General features: G+C 45.7%; 1 protein-coding gene across 6 annotated transcripts in view; it reads left to right on the top strand.

Moving 5' to 3' along the window:
• Positions 1-1,799: 1,799 nt before the first annotated feature.
• LOC146008769 (urotensin-2 receptor-like) overlaps positions 1,800-18,523 on the top strand; it is a 30,263-nt gene continuing 13,539 nt past the window's right edge. For 3 of the 6 annotated variants that reach the window (XM_083148435.1, XM_083148437.1, XM_083148432.1), the window contains exons 1-3: positions 1,800-2,996; positions 7,247-7,328; positions 9,500-9,657. In XM_083148435.1, the coding sequence (XP_083004561.1) occupies positions 1,849-2,934 (1,086 nt within the window). In that variant the 5' untranslated portion in view covers positions 1,800-1,848 and the 3' untranslated portion in view covers positions 2,935-2,996; positions 7,247-7,328; positions 9,500-9,657. The remainder of the gene's footprint in view (positions 2,997-7,246; positions 7,329-9,499; positions 9,658-18,523) is intronic. The other 3 variants (XM_083148438.1, XM_083148436.1, XM_083148439.1) reach the window with 3 other exon arrangements.

Below are 18,523 nucleotides of genomic sequence, written 5' to 3'. Positions count from 1 at the left end.
TTAGATCGACCACGCTTAGTTGAACCCTTCTAGTTGACGCCTAAAGCTAATCGACTGCATCTAGATCAACAGTAAGGGAAGTTACACACAAGTGTTAGGTCAATGGGAACGTTGTCGAAAGTCACAATGTTGATGCAAATTTTTCACAATTTGTTGGTGTCTATGTCAACATACTGTATGGCAAAGTGGACAATGTATAAGTGCACAGTGTCCCCTCGCATGGCTCGCTGCGCTTAGATTATTAGAGTCTAACTCTGGGCGGGATGCTCTAAACGAAAAATGTGGTAAAAACTTTGTTATCTGGGTGTTTACGATATTTTGATATGCAGGAACCCCCCCACCTGTCCAGGCAGCACAGTGCTGTGCAGCCCTGACCAGTGACCTCCCTGCAGTGTACATTCTTTTCTGGGTGCAGGGAGGAGGAGGCAGAGCCCACTCCGCAGCAGCAGCAGTAGCCGGGTAAGGGAAGGAGGAGGAGCTCACCCTATGATGGCTGCATTGCAATGGGCAGCTCTTATCACAAGAGCTGTCCTTTGCTATACTAGTCGCATATGTTAGAGCATAGCGTAGCCGGCGGCGGGGGCGGTAAGGGCTGAGGAGAATAAAGCATCCCGCCCTCTTTTTCCACTTGGATAGAAATTGATGAACCAAGTCAATCTGCACCACAAATTATGAAAAGCTTGTGTCAACGTTGTGACTGTCGACCATGTTCCCGCAGACCTAACGCTTGCGTAGACCATCGATCGGATATAGAATGAGTAACGAGATGAAGGCACAAAGTTGCAAGTGGCAAAGACATCATTAGTGGAATAAGTGAAAGCAGACAAGAAAGAAACAGAGAGATAAGTGACTGAGGGGTCTATGTACTAAGCTTTGGAGAGAGATAAAGTAGAGATGATCATTTGGGGTTGGGGCGCCTAGACCATTTAGACTCCATCTATTATCTTCTAGAAGGTGCTAAATAAATAAATAAAACGTAGAATACAAACATTGCTATGGCCAACATCCCATCTTCAATAAAACTCCTAGTTTAGTAAATCTGAGAGAGCAGCCCGGACAAACCAGTCATGTCTGGATCATGAGAATGATAAAGTAACAGCCAATCAGCTCCTGCAGACCTGCAAAATCGCAAATCACGATTTCTGCAGATCTGCTCAAGGCCATGAACTGTGATCGCCATCGCTCTGTGAAATCTGATTGGTTGCTATGTACAACATTACCTCTTAGAATTTTTAGAACATTTACCCCTAAGGCATATATTTACTAAAATGCGGGTTTTATAGAAGGGGAGATGTTGCCTATAACATTTTAGCTATGATCTTATGAAAGGTGCTAGATAAATGCTGATTGGTTGCTATGGGCAACATCTCCACTTCTATAAACCCGCACTTTAGTAACTATACCTGTTTCATAAAGAGATAAATAAATAATGTAAATGATGTATAAAGATTGATACATAGAAAAATACAAAATGAAAAGAGCAGATAAAATGATTTTAAAAACAAGGCAAAATCAATGAAAAGAGGCAGAGAGGGAGTTTGGCCAGTGAAACAAATGAAGAGAATGGAACAGCACAGCTGAAGGTGAAAGGATGAGACAAGTAAGCCTTAACATTCAGAAGTGAATGAAAGCCAGACACAAAGAGGGGACACAATGAAACAACAGATACGTAAAGTAAGATAGAGATGGCGAGAAAAGGATACAGGAGAGAGAGAGAGAGGTGCTGACGTCACAGCCTCCCCCTCTCTCCCTCCTCTCTCTCTCTCCTTGGCTGTTCCTAGCTGATGAGAAACCTCAGTCTTCTGCACAAGACGATTCCTTCCCCGGGCCGGCTGTACTGATACTCACATGGAGCCCAACTTCTCCGGCCCGGGGAACTTTTCCAGCAAGGACTTTAGAAGCTACAGCATGGAAGAGCTTATTATCACTTCCACATTTGGCACTATCCTGTCTTTAATGTATGTGGCTGGAATGGCAGGGAATGTATACACCTTGGTGGTAATGTGTCACTCCATGAGGTATGCTGCTTCTATGTATATCTCCATCATAAATTTAGCCCTAGCGGACCTCCTCTACCTGTCCAGCATTCCTTTCATTGTCTGCACTTCTTTTGTAAAAGACTGGTACTTTGGAGACATTGGGTGCCGGATATTGCTCAGTTTGGACCTCTTCACAATGCATGCCAGCATTTTCACCCTGACTGTCATGTGTACTGAAAGGTACGTGGCAGTCACCAAACCTCTGGACACAGTCCGAAGGTCTAAGAGCTACCGAAAGTCCATAGCTATTGCCGTGTGGTTACTGTCATTCTTACTCACCCTGCCAATGATGGTCATGATGACCCTGAAAGAGGGAGAGGGCAAAGGGGTGAAGAGAATGTGTGCCCCAACATGGAGTGAGGATGCCTACAGGATCTACTTAACAGTACTTTTTAGTACTAGCATCATGGCACCAGGTATAGTTATTGGGTACCTCTATACCAGGTTGGCTAGGACCTACCTAGAATCCCAGAGAAACCCCATACATAAGAAGGAGAACAAGAGGTCACCTAAACAGAAGGTGCTAATTATGATCTTCAGCATTGTCCTTGTCTTCTGGGCTTGCTTTCTGCCTTTCTGGATCTGGCAGCTGGTCAGACTTTATGACGTGTCTCCCGAACTCTCCTCTCAAACCCAAAAGTGTATTAACTATCTAGTCACCTGCCTGACGTACAGCAACAGTTGCATAAACCCTTTCCTGTACACTCTGCTCACAAAGAACTACAGGGAATATCTGAAAAACAGGCACAAGAAGTTTTACCGCTTCACATCCTCCTTCAAGAAGAGAGGTTCCAACCTACAGTGCTCTTCCTGGGGTCGCTCTATGTCCTCCAGCAATCACTATGACTGTGTGTCAGAGTCCATTGGCATGGGATGTGTCAAGGACACCAAGTGAAACACAGTAGTCTCAGGTTTGATGCTGGCTACATGCTCACTGCAGGGGGACCTCTGACTGTGGTGAGTGACAGTACAAGCGTCTTGTACCGTAGAAGAAAATGTAACCCATTCATTCCTTGCAGGCTGCTCGTATTTATGATGTTAATTAATGCTGCATTGTATCCGGAATGCGTACAATAATGCTAAGCTTTTCTCAGCATGTTTTAGTCTTTTAGGAACTGAAGCTGTGGTGTTATAAGTCCAGTATTTAAGCAGTTATTTCTGTAGCGTGCCACAGTAAACACAGATGAATGACAGAATGTGTGATATGTGTGTAACCATTGTATTACCAGAGCAACGTGCAAACTTAGCATCTCTTTGGAAAGATAAACGAGAGTGAATTACAAGAGGGGTCAATAATGGTATTATTTCTCTGTACACATTTGTGCAATCTTCTGGGGGGTTGCCTGATACATGATACTCTAAGTAACAATCTATTTAATGTCCCTTTTAGCCGATGTCGAATAGTTATGACATCGATGGGGGAGAACCAGATAGTTTCCCACCATCAATGTCAAGCTTAAACAAATAGTTTCATTTTGCTTTTTCCTGGGACACACATGAAGCCCCGTCCCCGTATTCTGATTTGCCCACAGGCTAATCAGTCAAAGACAATGTATGACCATCGATATGTAAAAACATTGATGGGCATCCATTGCATCGTTATTCACCATCGATGGCCAGTTGCACTTGTGTCATCGATGGCAAAGGCAACGATGGCCATTCCTATTTTGAAGTGTGGAAGATGGTGTAATAAGGAAATAACTCCACATGCAAGCATGCTGTACAGTATCTCTTCCCAGTCATCTTACTGGTCCTACGTATGAAGTGCCACCATTTCATTGTAGGCTATACCAATTGCACGGACACTGTATTATCCCCCTCCCCCTTCAATGAACCATCAATAGGCAATTTGGTTTTGAAGACTTTGAGGTAAATTTACTAAAGCTTCTGAAAATAAAAAAAAGGTAATGTTGCCCATAGCAACCAATCAGTTATTGTCTATCATTTTCTAGGATGCAACAGAAAAATGATAGACATAATCTGATTGGTTGCTATGGGCAAAATACCTTTTTTCCATTTTTAGAAGCTTTAGTAAATGCACTGTACCCATGTACTGGGCAATTTAGGCATAAGCAAGTTGTTGTAGGTTTCTCTTTTTATTTTCAGATATGGTTGTTCCAACCAACAATCAAATGTGTAGAATTTGATAATTTTATTTGTGTGGTGAATAAACCCAACTTTTTGCAAATTGGGACGAACAACGGAATTGGACCTATTGCATAAATCCTAACTTTGCTATTAAGACCAGCGGGACATGCTACGCTGGAGGTGCAGTTGTTCCCAAAAAAAGGGCAGGGCCACGTGCAGAGATTTGGCAGCAACAAGTGCTGTGGCTCCCCTTTATGTCATTTTGGGGTCATGAGCTGCAGTGATAGATGCCGTATACATTTGGTGATAACTGGCTTCCCCAACTGACCCTGCAATACGCTGGTGGGACAGCAGGACAGTGTTCAATTAGTGGGACTGTCCCACTGTAATCAGGGCAGTTGGTAGGGATGCTATTGGGAACATCCTAAGGCTGAATATAGCAGGGAGCCCCGAGTGAGGTGCCACATCTTCCACGGGCCTGCAGCAGTGGCGTGCGGTGAGGTCCCTGCCATCTAGGGTTGCCACCTCATCCCTTTAAAACTGGAGACATATTAATTACACAGGTTCTGTGGCTGATTAAAAAAATACAGTTGGAATGAATTCTGATGGCTGTTTAAAAAAAAAAACTGTTGAAATTGAATCTTGAAGTGAGCCAGCCACAGAACCTGTGTAATTAATATGTCTCCAGTTTTAAAGGGATGAGGTGGCAACCCTACTGCCATTCCTCCCACACCGGCTTTTGGAACTGGCCCTGGTTTCCAAAATATGGTGAACAAAGTGAGTGGGGTGTCCCCTGTATTTTAGGGACCAGTACCGGGCTCTTGATCTGGCCCTGGTTCCCAAAATACGGGGGATAAAATGAGTAGGGGTCCCCTGTATTTTAGGAACCAGCACTGGGCTCTTGAGCAGGCCCTGGTTCCCAAAATATGGGTAACAAAATAAGTTGGGTTCCCCCGTATTTTAAGAACCAGCACCAGGCTCCACTATCAGGGGCTATAATGCCAATCTGATAGCCAGGGGACCCGCTTGATGGGGTCCCGTGGCCAAAACACTACTAACCCTATCTAGTCAGCTCAGGCCGGGAGTTCTTGAGGAGGTGGGGACCCCCCAAATAAAGGGGTCCCCCCTCTCCAGGGCACCCCAGGCCTAGGCTGAAGCCAGTGGCTATCCCCCGCACCCCTGAGTGGTTGGTGCGGAGTTGATAGCTGGTTGGTCACCTGAGGATGCCAACCTTTTAAGCTCTTTTGCATGGCCTGCCACCTCCCAGGGCTTCAGCATCTTCATCTGTGTTCTTCACCTGGGGGCAGCAAACTTTTAAGCTCATTTGCATGGCCGCTGCCTCCCAGGAGTTCCGCTTCCTTCTCTTCCGTCAGACTGCCTACCCCCTGTCTCATGCTGACTAACATTGCCAGTTTAAGGAGGTGGGACGATGGCACGGCAAGCCATGATTGCCTTCCTGTTCCCATTTTTAAATTAATTTATTTTGTAGCCGATGCCCGGTACCCCCGCCGCCAATGCCCGCTATGGTAGCAGGAATTGGCGGCACCGGAAGTGGGGGTAGCAGGCATCAGCAGTAGTGGGTAACGGCAGTAGCGGTACTCACTGCTGTTGTCCGCTACCCCTGCCGCCCGCTACCACCAGCACTACTGCCCGCACCTCTGTCTGCTCATCAAACTTTTAATGCTGAACAGGCTGTCAGACTGAAACTGACTGAGCAGCAATGACAACGGATACAGACAGTCAGTGTGTATCTGCTGTCCTATAACATCTGTCTCAGTGATGTGGGCTGAAGGCACTTCCCTGTCAATGAGGCAAAGAATAGGTGCTACTTCCACATTGTTTTTCAATGGGCATTTCAGCCTCCTTTCTCCCTGCGGGTTAGCAAAATAAATATATCCACTCGGAATTACAGTATTTCTAATGGGATTTAAAAAAATAATGGATGTATAGGTTTATCTTTTGCCATTAAGTTTGGTTTTAATAATATGCTACAGTAGGGCACCCATTCACTATTATTGTATATGTCTATTGTTGAAGCCTATGGGCTTCTCTGTGCAGCGCTGTTGTCTGAGGGATCCAACACAGTTCCCTCCCAGCATGCCCCGCGTCCACCAGCTACTCTGCGCATGCACAGTTGGACTTCCCCATCAGAAATAAGGAAGTCCAAGCATCGGTGGGGATCGCAAAGGGCGGCTCTTTTCAGGAGAGCTTCCCTTTGTGTTGCTCATTGCATATGTTAGTACATCGGAGTGATGGGCGGCGGGATGTAACGCATATGGCATCGGGCTTAGGGAATACAGATATGGGTATATGGGACACATAGGTATACAGGACACTGACATGCAACGGGGGGAACTAAGATATGTATAGGGGAAAAAGAGGTATATTGGACACTGAGATATGTATTGGGAACACGATGAGCTATAGGAGACAATGTGGGTTATAAAAGACATTGAGAGAATTATATTTATACAGAGGAGCCAGGGACCATGACAGGTTACAGGAGGGGTAATTAAAGTGCACAAATTAATTACATTTGTGGAGGCAGCCATTTTAGAATCTGAACAAATATTCTTGAGAAAGCTCAATGCCATTTCGCCTGGAACCATTTCCTCGTGAATATTGTTTATACTTAATGGCTGCCTTTGAAAATATGTCAGGGTTACTTTGCATCGTTGGACTGTTCTCCCATAAACCCACTTATTTTTACAGGTATTATAAAACCAAACTTATCAACGGTGAAATAGAAATATTGCAAAATTTCATGGGCAAAATTACTCTCTTCGTCTATGCAATATGATTTGTGTGCGTTATTTTGTTTCTGTGCAGGGTAAATATAGTGGCTGCATTATTTTTACACTGCAATTTAGATTTCAGTTTCAACACACCCCACCCAAATTTAACTCTCTCTGCACATGTTACATCTGCCCCACCTGCAGTGCACATGGTTTTACCCATTTTCCAAACAAATTTGTACTGCAATCAGATCTGAATAAGGGCCTATATACTGTACTGTACCATTACCTGCTCTATTGTCACCATTTCTGAATAAAGAATAATATTATACCTGTACTTCAAAAAAATAACATTTACATTTTTAAACTATTTTTCTTCCACAGTAGTAGAACTGAAAGCCTACAGCATATTTGCCCTGGTTCAATTATGCTCACATCCACAATGACTAGCCTGTATCCCTGTAGGGTAAGTATCCCTTACTATCCCAGGCCCATATTGACAACGCTCAGATATATCTCAGATGCTTCCATTTTTCCCTCCTCTGTGATCTAGATTGTAATGCTAAACAATTCCTGTGTTCAAGGACGTATTTCTATATTATACTTTTAGCCTGAGAGTAAACAGCACTTCAGAATATGGCTGTGGGCTCTTTAATTCCCAAGGAAGTTGCAGACATGTTTGTACATATGCTGTTCACAAAAGCCTTTACACTGTCATATAATGTAACACCAGTGGGGTAACTATTCATTCCTCCCCCCCCCCCCCCCCCGCCAAAAATGTTGGCAGCACCCCCCCCCCCCACGTGCTTTACCCCTCCCGTGTCCGCCGCTGGTCTTGTCTGCGGTCCCATCCCGGCTCTCCTGGCTCCTGCTGTTAATGAAAAGGGTCACTCACAAAATGGCTACCCCCATACAGCAGACCATTTTTAAGGATGCTAGAGGAGGCCGCCGCCTCCGCTAGCATCCACAAAAATGGTCTGCAGTATAGGGGCAGCCATTTTCTGAGTGTCTCTTTTCATAAGCAGCAGGAGGGAGCCGGGAGAGCGGCATGTCACGGCAGATGGCAGTGGGTAACTATAGCCACGCAGACCCGCCGTTGCCTACACTTTCTCTGCGCCTCCCCGACATGGCGGGACTGCAGGACTATAGTTACGCCACTGTGTAACACTGAACCTCCTCCGCATGACTACCTGTCAAGTCCTTGACCACCAACCCAAGGCACCCCTGCAAGTGTCCTGAGGCCCCCCAGGGTGCCACGGCACACAGTTTGAGAACCACTACACTACACTGTCTTCTAAGAACCACTAAAGATGGCCATGTACCTTAAGTCTAATCTGATCTGTATCATAAGTGATTGTAGGCATTCTTTTCTTCTTTCTCAGCATCTGTATCATAAGTGTTCAAGAATGTATATAGGTATGTGTAACGCCAAATTGAGAAGCTCTTCAGACCAACAATAGTGCAGTTTGCTATGATTGTATACAGCACAGGTTGTCACAGTTGGGGCGGGATGTATTAATACACATCGCCGCCCTTCGCCGGGTGTCCGCCACGATGCCAGCACATATGTACTAACATATGCGGCTGGCATCGCGGTGCGGTAACGGAGACCCCCCGCGATACCTGTACTGTGGTCTGCGGGGGGTCTCCTCCCTGCCGGCTCCTGATGCCTACACGCCGGGGTCAGCTAAGCAGGCTGTCCCCGGCGCCTCCTCCTCCCCCCTGCAGCTGGAAGGACATCCGGCTGCGTTGATAGGGGGAGGAAGGGCTTACCTTCCGGGGTCCTGGAGGACCTGCAAGAAGGTAAGCCCAAGGGAGGGGGAAAGGGGGGGTCGGCGAGGCGGCAGGGTTGCGGCGAAAATAAGCCCATAGGCTTCTATAGGGTATCGCCACCCAGAGGGTGGCGATACTCTGCCTGGCGAAAACGGGGCGGATGGGTATTGGTACATAGGAAAATGCGGTAAAACCCCCGTTTTACCGCATTTTCCCTTAAGCACATCCTGCCCTTGGTCCCTAGGACACCACACAGTGCATGTTTTGCAGGTCTCCTCACAGAATCAAGTGAAATAAATAGCTCCACTTGTGAATCTTTTAAAATTTGTTAGTCAGTAATGAGAGCCATATCTCCTAACCATATTTTGGGGATGTTCCGCATCCCACACAGGGCCGGCAGTGTCCCGTGGCGGGAAGGGGGGGGCAGTTGGGAGTCCCCCCTGTCACAGCGTCTATTCATGCCCCCACAGCTGTGAAACCGGGGGCGTGGCCTTGTGGGAGTGTCATGAGTATAGGCCGAGCCTACTTCTCACTCGGCCATGCCCCAAAATTTTCACGAGCACACCAGCATCCCTCCTCCTCCCTCCCCAAAGTTTAGGAGGTATGGAGTACACCTGTCGGGTTACTTGGAAAATGTGAACTGCGTGGAGTCCTAAGGACTGAGTTTGAGAACCACCGGTATACAGTAATCCACTGTCTAAATGCATTCCCCATGATGTTGACAGGAATCTGAAATATTTTTGAGCTTAAAGCACCTGTAATTCTCATGGATAATTAGAATATAATCAGGGTTAAAGCATTGTATATAATGTACTATCTAAGAAGTTCCAGTGGCCAGTCCACCAGTGTCTCTCTTCTCTGCAGGTGCCTCCACCTGTAGCTCAATTTGTCCATGGCAATCAGCATCCTGGAGATGGTGCTTATACCAACTGTACTGTATTCCTATTGGTTGTCTGAGCAGTGCAAGCTGGAGGTGTCTGCAGAGCAAGTCCAAGATCTTCTAAAGGTCAAGGTTTTTACAGGTACTGACACATTTATATATTTATTTACGTACTTTATTTATCAGGTTACCTTACATTTTATTACGTGCCTGTAGGTGGACATCTGCTGACTGGTAGCAGTGGGACACATTAGGAAATAGGACAAATCTGAGAAATGTTTCAGTAAAGAGACTGGAAAGAGGGGTTGGAGAAATCTAGTACTCTTACAGATAGTCTGTGTTACAATTCTAGTCATGTCCGTGTGGTATGTGAAATGGATCAATGATGTAAGTGAAAACAGATTTATTTATACACACACACACACACTATAAATAGCTATTCTCTCTCTGCCAGGTGTCTGAAAGCCAAGCTATCAGAACTCTCTCTAATTTTATTGTTATGAGCAATGCACGTTTTAGTAGACATAATGCAGAGCTGGACATACGCAGGTTTACATAACGCTTGTAATGTGACATCACTCTGGGTATGCACAGACAGGGCCGCCAAGAGAAATCCTGGGCCCCGGTACAAGAACTTCCTGGGGCCCCCATGGACGGAGCTCCCCGCAGACTCTGCGGACCCGTTGTTACGCCACTGCTTCCAAGGTGGATACACATACAAAAATTTACACTGTAATGCCTATTAAACATGTCACACACCCATTACATATTATACCACATGCTATAATGCTCATTACACGTTATGCCACACACCGTAATGCTCATTGCATATTAGGGGGTTAACATGCTCCTTGCCATGGGATTATCCGGCTCTGCCAGGGGTTAACATGCTCTGCCCAGAGTTACATGCTCTGCCAGGGGTTAACAGGCTCTGCCAGGGGTTAACATTCTCTGCCAGGGAATAACCTGCTCTGCCAGGGGTTACATGCTTTGCCAGGGGTTAACATGCTCATTGTCATGGAGTTACAGTACATGCTCTGCCAGGGGTTACATGCTGACTTCCAGGGTTAGATCTCAGCCCCAGCAGCATGCAGGGAGGCAGAAGACACAGAGCAACCAGCCACCCACCTTCCACCTTGGAACACAGTGACCTGGACATGGATGGGGAGCCAGGTCTGGGATTGCTGGGCTGGAGACATGGCACTGGCACCTGCTGCTGCTTATGGCGGCTGGGATGGGGAGCGGGATGGATTCTGTTGAGTGGGTGGTACTCCCGCGGGAGGTGGCCTCTCTGACCCAGCTCCTCCTGGCACCCAGGGACTACCTACCCTAAGTATCCTCCTGTTGTCGAGCCACGGTAAACTCCAAAGTCACGTGGCTAGCTTTCAGCAGGCCCTGGAGTTGGAGAGCAGAACAACGCTCAAAGGAACCTCTGTGATGCTGCAGCCGTCCCACGCCAGCCCAGGTCTGCCCACATCCGCACTCCCATATATATATATTTATATATATATAGATTCTGATCCTCCGGCACTCTGGACCCCTCCCTGGACAACTTGCTGGGGTGCCTTCTTCTGGGAGAACTAGTCCCTTACAGATAGTGGGCTGGTGGGGCGGCACTCACAGACTGCACATTAGGACTTGAAATGGTGTAACAAGTGCATTTAATGATAATGTTTCGCGGAGCTAGTCTCCTTCATAAGATCACTGGCAGAGTGATAAAAACAATAATAAATAGGGACACTTACCAATTCATGCCGGGCGCGCCGCGGTCCCGCATGCGCCATCCGCCTCCGTCCAGTGCATGTCACGCAGACTTCCGGCAGTTGGAGGCAGCCGCCTCCAACACCTCACTTCTGCCGGAAGTCTGCATGACAGGCGCTGGACGGAGATGGAGGCGGATGGCGCAGACGGGACCGCGGTGTACCCTGCATGGATTGGTAAGTGTCCCTATTTATTCTTGTTTCAAGTCCTAATGTGCAGTCTGTGAGTGCCTCAGTCCTGGCTTCCGGGCCCCTGCTCCGTGTGCTGCCGGTGCGCAGATGTAGATGAAAGTTTACCCTGACTGGCAGGGCTGTCAGAATAGTCATGTCTGATTGGCTGCAATATCACCTGACTGGTCTCTGAATGGAGAGGCTGTCTGGAGGCGCAGGGTGATTGGCTAGACTGACGGTGTAGCGTGTGATTTCGCAGCGTCACTGTCGTGCGGGGCGCTGTTTGAATGAGAATGGGAGAAAGCTGCTGCTAGGCGAGCTGTTTGTGCGCCCCTAACACGCACCATGCCCGTGTACTCAGGTATCGTAGACCCATAGCTATTGGTCCATTCGGTGCACTTCACATCATTTACGTGGGGTGTACTAGTTGTGTGCGGCAGCAATGGCCGTGTCTCACTGAGGTTATCTGTGACCGTGCTGCACGTCACTGGCTACAGGTGGCTGCGTTACACTGCGAAAAGTCAGTGTACCATAATGGGGTTTACATGATACATGATACTGGGCAGCAATGTGTATAGATCACCCAGTAAGTTACATCCCTCTTTTAATAGACTGCAAGTTTTGCCAGACTGCTGGCAGACCCCCTCCCCTTCTCCTGCATACATATTTAAATAAATATATCTAAAAAAATGCCCAGTTTCCATTTCTGCCCTAAAAATGTTGGAGGGTATGTGTGTGTGTGTATATATATATACATATATATATATATATATATATATATATATATATATATATACATATATATATATATATATATATATATATATATATACATACACACACATATATATGTGTGTGTGTGTGTGTATATATATATATATATAAATATATATATATATATATATATATATATTGTGTCAAATATTAATATTATATATTCAGCTATTAAGCCAGCCCAGGCAGAAGAGACAAATGCACTTACAATTAGCAGCTTATAGCTCCTCCGGGCCGGCTCCACTGCACCATTCCCTTCCTGGTGTCGACTCCCACGAGTCCCACCACAACAAGCAGGCTGCCTGCAGCATCCGGTCACACACACAGGAGACCTGTAAGATGATGTAAGAGTCTCTATACGGAAGCTCCGCAGCGGTTGAGCGCTGCGTCTTCATGCTGACGGCACACACTACTGAAGTGAAGTGACGTGCCAGTCAGCCACAGTAAGCACCCGCTCGCTGAGCCTCTGGCTTTGATTTACTGCCGCCCGCGCTCCCACTACATAGAACCGCGCTGCGCAGCGGCAGCCGCTGCTAAAGTAACTGAAAAAAAAAAAAGTGTTTTTTTTATGTGTGTCTTCGGACCCGGGCCCCCTGATAGGCCCGGGCCCAGGTAAAATGTACCCGCCCCCCTCCCCTCTCGGCGGCCATGCGCACAGAAAATGGGCACATAATGCTGTTCAACCGTTTACGCCGGCCTGTGACTGGAGAAGTAAGAAGGGGAGAAAAGGTGCATTCCTACATAGGACGGGTACATTCAGGTTGTGTTTACACAAATGCTGCTCATTCAGACCTGCAGGCACATGGAGCAGTTTCTCCCCCCTGGTCAGCACATGCTGCAGTGTGCTGTGCTGCGGTTGGTCCAGGAAGATCTAATCTCTCTCCCTGAAAGTGGTATTGGGGGAGTGTGATGATCACACTGATTGCAATGCTCCCCCGTATCTGCACCCCTGGTTGAGACACATTTCCACTCTTTCCAGTGCATAGTACAGATTTAGTATCCCTTCAAAAATGTTCGGTACCAGAAGAATTTTGGATAATGAATTGCTCCGTATTTCAGAATATTTTTATTTCAATGAGGTATCTTGAGCATACTTGCCTACGTTTGAAAACAAGTTTAAGGGAGATTTTGGCTGCTAGTGGAATGTCAAATTTATTTTGACAACTAAAACTATGACTATAAATGGTGGCGGCACTAAAGAACGGTCACTATAGGAAAGGTGGGGTTAAAGATCACTATGCATACATACATCGCTGGTGTTCACTCTCCCTGGTCAGCCACCCGGCCTGGTGGTGATGGCCATCCCCCGGACAGAAGCATGGGAGGGAGAGTGCACCCCACTACCTACACACACAGAGAGTTCTTAAAGAATGACCGTTCTTTACCGCCACCGGAGAAGAAGAGAAAAAGGAGGGCAGGGTGGGTGGGGCTTCTTCAGACAGAGGGTTTGTCACTATAACTCGTGATCCCTTCCTACCCTGTCTAGAACCCTCCCCCTGCTCTGATAGGCCTTGTGCCCATCCTCATTAACATACATGTGACCAAGAGCACTGTGTAACCTGTGAAGAACCCTCAGTGGTTTATGCCCCTTCAGGCTTAATCAGCCGTCTGTCTTTCTATATGTACTTTCATTTCCCATGTGTACACAAAACTGAAAAGTAAAGAAATAATAGAATATCAGAAATGATATTATTAATGTGTCTTCTGCTGACACAGCAGGCTGTGTTCACTTTGTAATTACCGTACCTTGTTTTCTTCAATCTAGTGCACCAATTACCTGGCCTGTGAATATAAATGATTTATGAACTCATATATGGCATGGTGATTATACAGGATGTTTATTACATGCTGACAAATAAGAAGAGCTTCGCAGAAAGAATATTTCAAAAATCAAATATTTCAGAAATCATACCCAATGAAGGTGACAGTCTATATGAGGTTACGTTTCACGCCAACAGTATCCTGTGGAGATGCATAGCACATAGGGCCTGATTCTGGTTTGCGAGCCATGTAACACAGGCTTGCGTGCGGGCCCTGAAATCATTTGATGGTCGCCGACCATGGAATGATTTCTGTAGTGCTTGCTAAGCTAAGTCAGGGGCAGATTTATTAAGCTTGGAGAAGAGATAAACTGGAGATAAAGCGGAGAAAAGGTAAAAGGAGATAAAGCACCAACCAATCAGCTGTGTTTGAAAAAGACAGTTGGGAGCTGATTGGATGGTGCTTTATCTCTTTTTACCTTTTCTCCGCTTTATCTCCAGTTTATCTCTTCTCCAAGCTTAGTAAATCTGCCCCTCAGTCTCTGATGATTAGTGGCGCCCTGCTCCGAGAACAGGGTGGACAGCTGACATCCCCTCCTAGAAGGCCGGTTGCCACCCCCGGTAGCATGGGGACGCCTAGCGTTTTCCTGAGTGCACCCAGCATTTTCCCAATGCTGGGCGGCCGCCTACAAAGTCGACAGTGGCTAGGTCAACAGTCAAAAGGTCAACATGGTTTTTTCACTTTTTTTGAGCCGACATATGGTATTTCATACCCCATCATCCACTAGGGTGTGGAGGGGGAATAGAATAGTTTGCCCGATGTATACAGTGTCCTTGTCCACATTCGGCACAAAAAAAGTGAAAAACCCATGTTGCCTTTTGACTGTCAACCTAGCCATTATCAACCTAATGATTGCATTGACCTTCCATCCATGTCAACCTTGAGCATGTCGACCTAAGTCATGTCCACACTCAGTGGTCAACCCAATGCATGACGACACGCTGAGAAAAAAAAACATATAAGCTGGACAAAGCATTTTTCGCCCAGTGTGTGTGGCCAGCGATGTAGTGAAAATCATGGGCTGGAAAATCGCTCAGTGCTTACACACTGAATGATTTTCCCCAGGCTCAGCCAATTTAAAAGGGACAGGACGCTATGGAGAAATATTATCAGATGAACAGCGGCAGCCGGCCATGATATCACCAGGGCTGAAACCTCAAAATCACCCCGTGTGTATGGGCCTTTAGTTGTAAGGCATCTGCTGCTGTGTTTAGCAAGTCTTCTACATCCTGTGTGGAGGTGCAGGCTGTTGTGCAGGGAAGGCCTGTGTGAGGAAAATGCTGGTGGTGGGGGGATGTGGAGTCTCATGGTCATGGAATATGTGAAACATTTGTTAATAATTTATTATTTCTCCTTTACATTTTTTTTTTTTATTTCTCCTCTGTTTTAGAAGAAGGTGAATATCCTTCCACAAAACAGACATAGGGGCATCTCTGTTTCAGCCACCTGAGAGAAAAAAAATGGTACAGCATTTATTTTACCCATATTTAAAACCCTTTGAGTGCCAACGTTGCTGTAAGCGATCCTCAAAATATCTAAAAACGCCAGCATCGCTCACAGCGACTGTTCTTTAGTATCTTGGCATCATGGACGGTGTAATGGGACAGCACTGAGGTCATGGGTTCCATTCCCAGCATGGCCCTAACTGTGCGGAGTTTGTATATACTCCCCGTTCTTGCGCAGGATTCCTCCCACAATCCAAATATTTACTGGTAGGTTATTTGGCTTCTAACAATATTAACCCTAGAATGAATGTGTGTGCATGTACATGTGGTAGGGAATATAGATTGCAAGCTCCACTGGGACAGGGGCTGATGTGAATGTTCAAATATTCTCTGTAAAGCGCTGCGGAATATGTATGCGCTATATAAGTAACTGGTAATAAATCATAAATATGAATAAATTGTATAAATAAATACAAATACAGCTAAGTCAATTAATTGAAGTTTGATTAAATATTGCACCCAAAAAAGAACAGTGGATGTGAGCGGCACTGGGTTTTTTTATGGGATATTTTGAGGATCTCTTACAGCAATGTTGTCACTCAAAGGTTTGCTTGGCAATTTTCACACCTATTTTGACTAGAGATGCAGAGATCCGAGCCCCCACGGACGTCATCATTCTGAGCCCGGTTCCAAGCAGCGCTCGGAGATTCCTGCCTGACTCGGGCCTGTCCGCGTGGTCAGAACATCATCTCCCGGCGCCGGATTTCGCGAGGCTTTAAATAGCGGCTGCTGCGCCCGCCATCTTCACTCCAGTCTAGTAGTGGGTTGGGAAGAGGGTGTGTTGGTGCTGCTGCTGGGGCTTAAACTTGAGCTTGACCTTGACTTGAACGCAATATTTTTTATTCGCTGGGGCTGTCTCTCAGTGCTGCTGTGTAGTCTAACTGTGTACTTGTAGTACTACTGTCTCCACTGTGCGGTCTACCTCTGGTGTGCTGTGCTGTAATTAATTATTTTATTCGCTGGGGCTGTCTCCCTCAGTGCTGCTGTGTACTCTGTTCTCCTCTCTGCTTAGGGTGGGCTCTCCCTAGCAAGGAGGACAGTCTAACTGTGTACCTGTAGTACTACTGTCTCCTCTGTGCTGGGGCCTACCTCTGGTGCTGTGCTGTAATATATATTATATGAATAATTAATTATATTATATATAGTCCACTGGTGCTGCCTGCACTGAATTTGCCAGTATTATTTAGTTACTCAGTCCACTGTTGCCACTGGCAGTGCTACTGCCTACTAGTGTACCTACCTAGTACATACTAGGCTGCTACAGGTATATCTAATTTAATTAAAAAATAATACTTCTGCTGTGTGGGACTGTAAAAAATAATTCCATGCTGCTGGTGCACTGACGTGTGCCACTGCCAAGCAGTACCTAATAATAAAATTAATTATTATAAATTCTACTGGTGCACAATACTAGTATTGCTGACGTATCTACCTGTCTTGTGCCTAGTACTGTCTTATCTACCTGTCTGGTGCCTAGTACTGCCGTATCTACCGCTGCAGTGCCACTCTTACATGAGCCACGTGTTTGTGCCGCACACTTGTGTGGCTTAGCATAGTTATCCAGCTACCTCGGTGCAACCTTTTGCCCTAAAAACAATATTGTGAGGTGTTCAGAATAGACTGGAAATGAGTGGAAATGAATGTTATTGAGGTTAATATAGCGTAGGAGCAAAAAAAAAAAAAAATTCTGCGATTTTAGCAGTTTTTATGATTTTTTAACAAAAAAATCAGAACCCAAAACCCCAAAAAATCCAAACACAAAACACTTAGGAGGTGTTTTGCCAAAACCCATTAGAACCCAAAACCTCAAGGTAATCAGAACCCAAAACCCGAAAAGTGGCCGGTGCACATCCCTAATTTTGACTTATTCCCTTTGCACTCAAAGGGTTAAGATCACAAAGGACTAAGAACCTTTCATAACATGTTCTTAACGTTTAAAATCTTCCTCAGACCATCAGAATTGCAGGGATCTCATATTAAATGAATAAAAGGCTTCTTATATTGACTGATCAATATAGCGTAATCTTTGGGGATTTGCTAAATATTACAGGCAATTTACCAAATCCTGTTTATCATTATAGCCCCTACAGCAGCTACCACTTTGAAGGTGAATTCAAATAATCATCTTAGTTGAAAATAGATCTGCAAACAAGAAATGTACAGTATAATAGTGTCCGTCTGTATTGCATATACTGTAGGCTATATTTTCAACAGATTATTTGAATTGGATAGGAAATTCTCTGCACCTAATTATAAAACTTAAGTATTTTGTGTTTTTGGAGGTGACCTATTTTTGTTCACCTATTATTTACTTGTATAACTCCTCACAATACTGACCAGAATCAGTGCCAGGATTTCAGTTGTTAAAACCAGCACCCATACTTTAGCACCCAGATTCAATACTAGACTAACGTTCTTTGCTGAGAGTGATACTTCGAGGAAAGGGGACAGTATTCTCTCAGTCCAACGCTCTAGAAAGCTAACTTCAGCCATATATGCATATTTTCTACAACATTTTTCATATGCTGAATTAGGTATTTGACAACCAAGTCACTTGTTTGCACCAAATTGAACAAAGGAGACATTAGCTGGGGAGGGGGTGCAGTTTCCCTATGACTGAATTCACAGATCACATATGTATTTATATCGCATATACAGGTAGACAACCGAATCCGTCACTATTGGTTCCAGCACTGTGCCGGATTATCAGTTTTTCCAGATTATTGTTGGTACATCTCAACAGCTTTCTCTCCCACCCCAATATCCCACAGCCTGACTCCATCCAGCCTTTCCAAACCTTCCTGCAGCCTATCTGAGCCACCATCTTTAGAATTGCCACTTGAACCAAGCCACTTGCTAGCTGCTAGAGATTCATCTAATACAGTCTTCCTTTCTCCATAACTAAGCATAGCATTGAAGCCTAAAAGCACGCTCGTGACACTCCCACAAGAAGGAGTAGCTCCATGTGATCAGATTA

Source organism: Crinia signifera, chromosome 6 (assembly GCF_055691185.1).
Source record: "Crinia signifera chromosome 6, ASM5569118v1, whole genome shotgun sequence".
Classification (NCBI taxonomy): domain Eukaryota; kingdom Metazoa; phylum Chordata; class Amphibia; order Anura; family Myobatrachidae; genus Crinia; species Crinia signifera.
The sequence above is the reverse complement of the archived record's forward strand: the minus strand, read 5'-3'. Positions and strand labels throughout refer to the sequence as shown.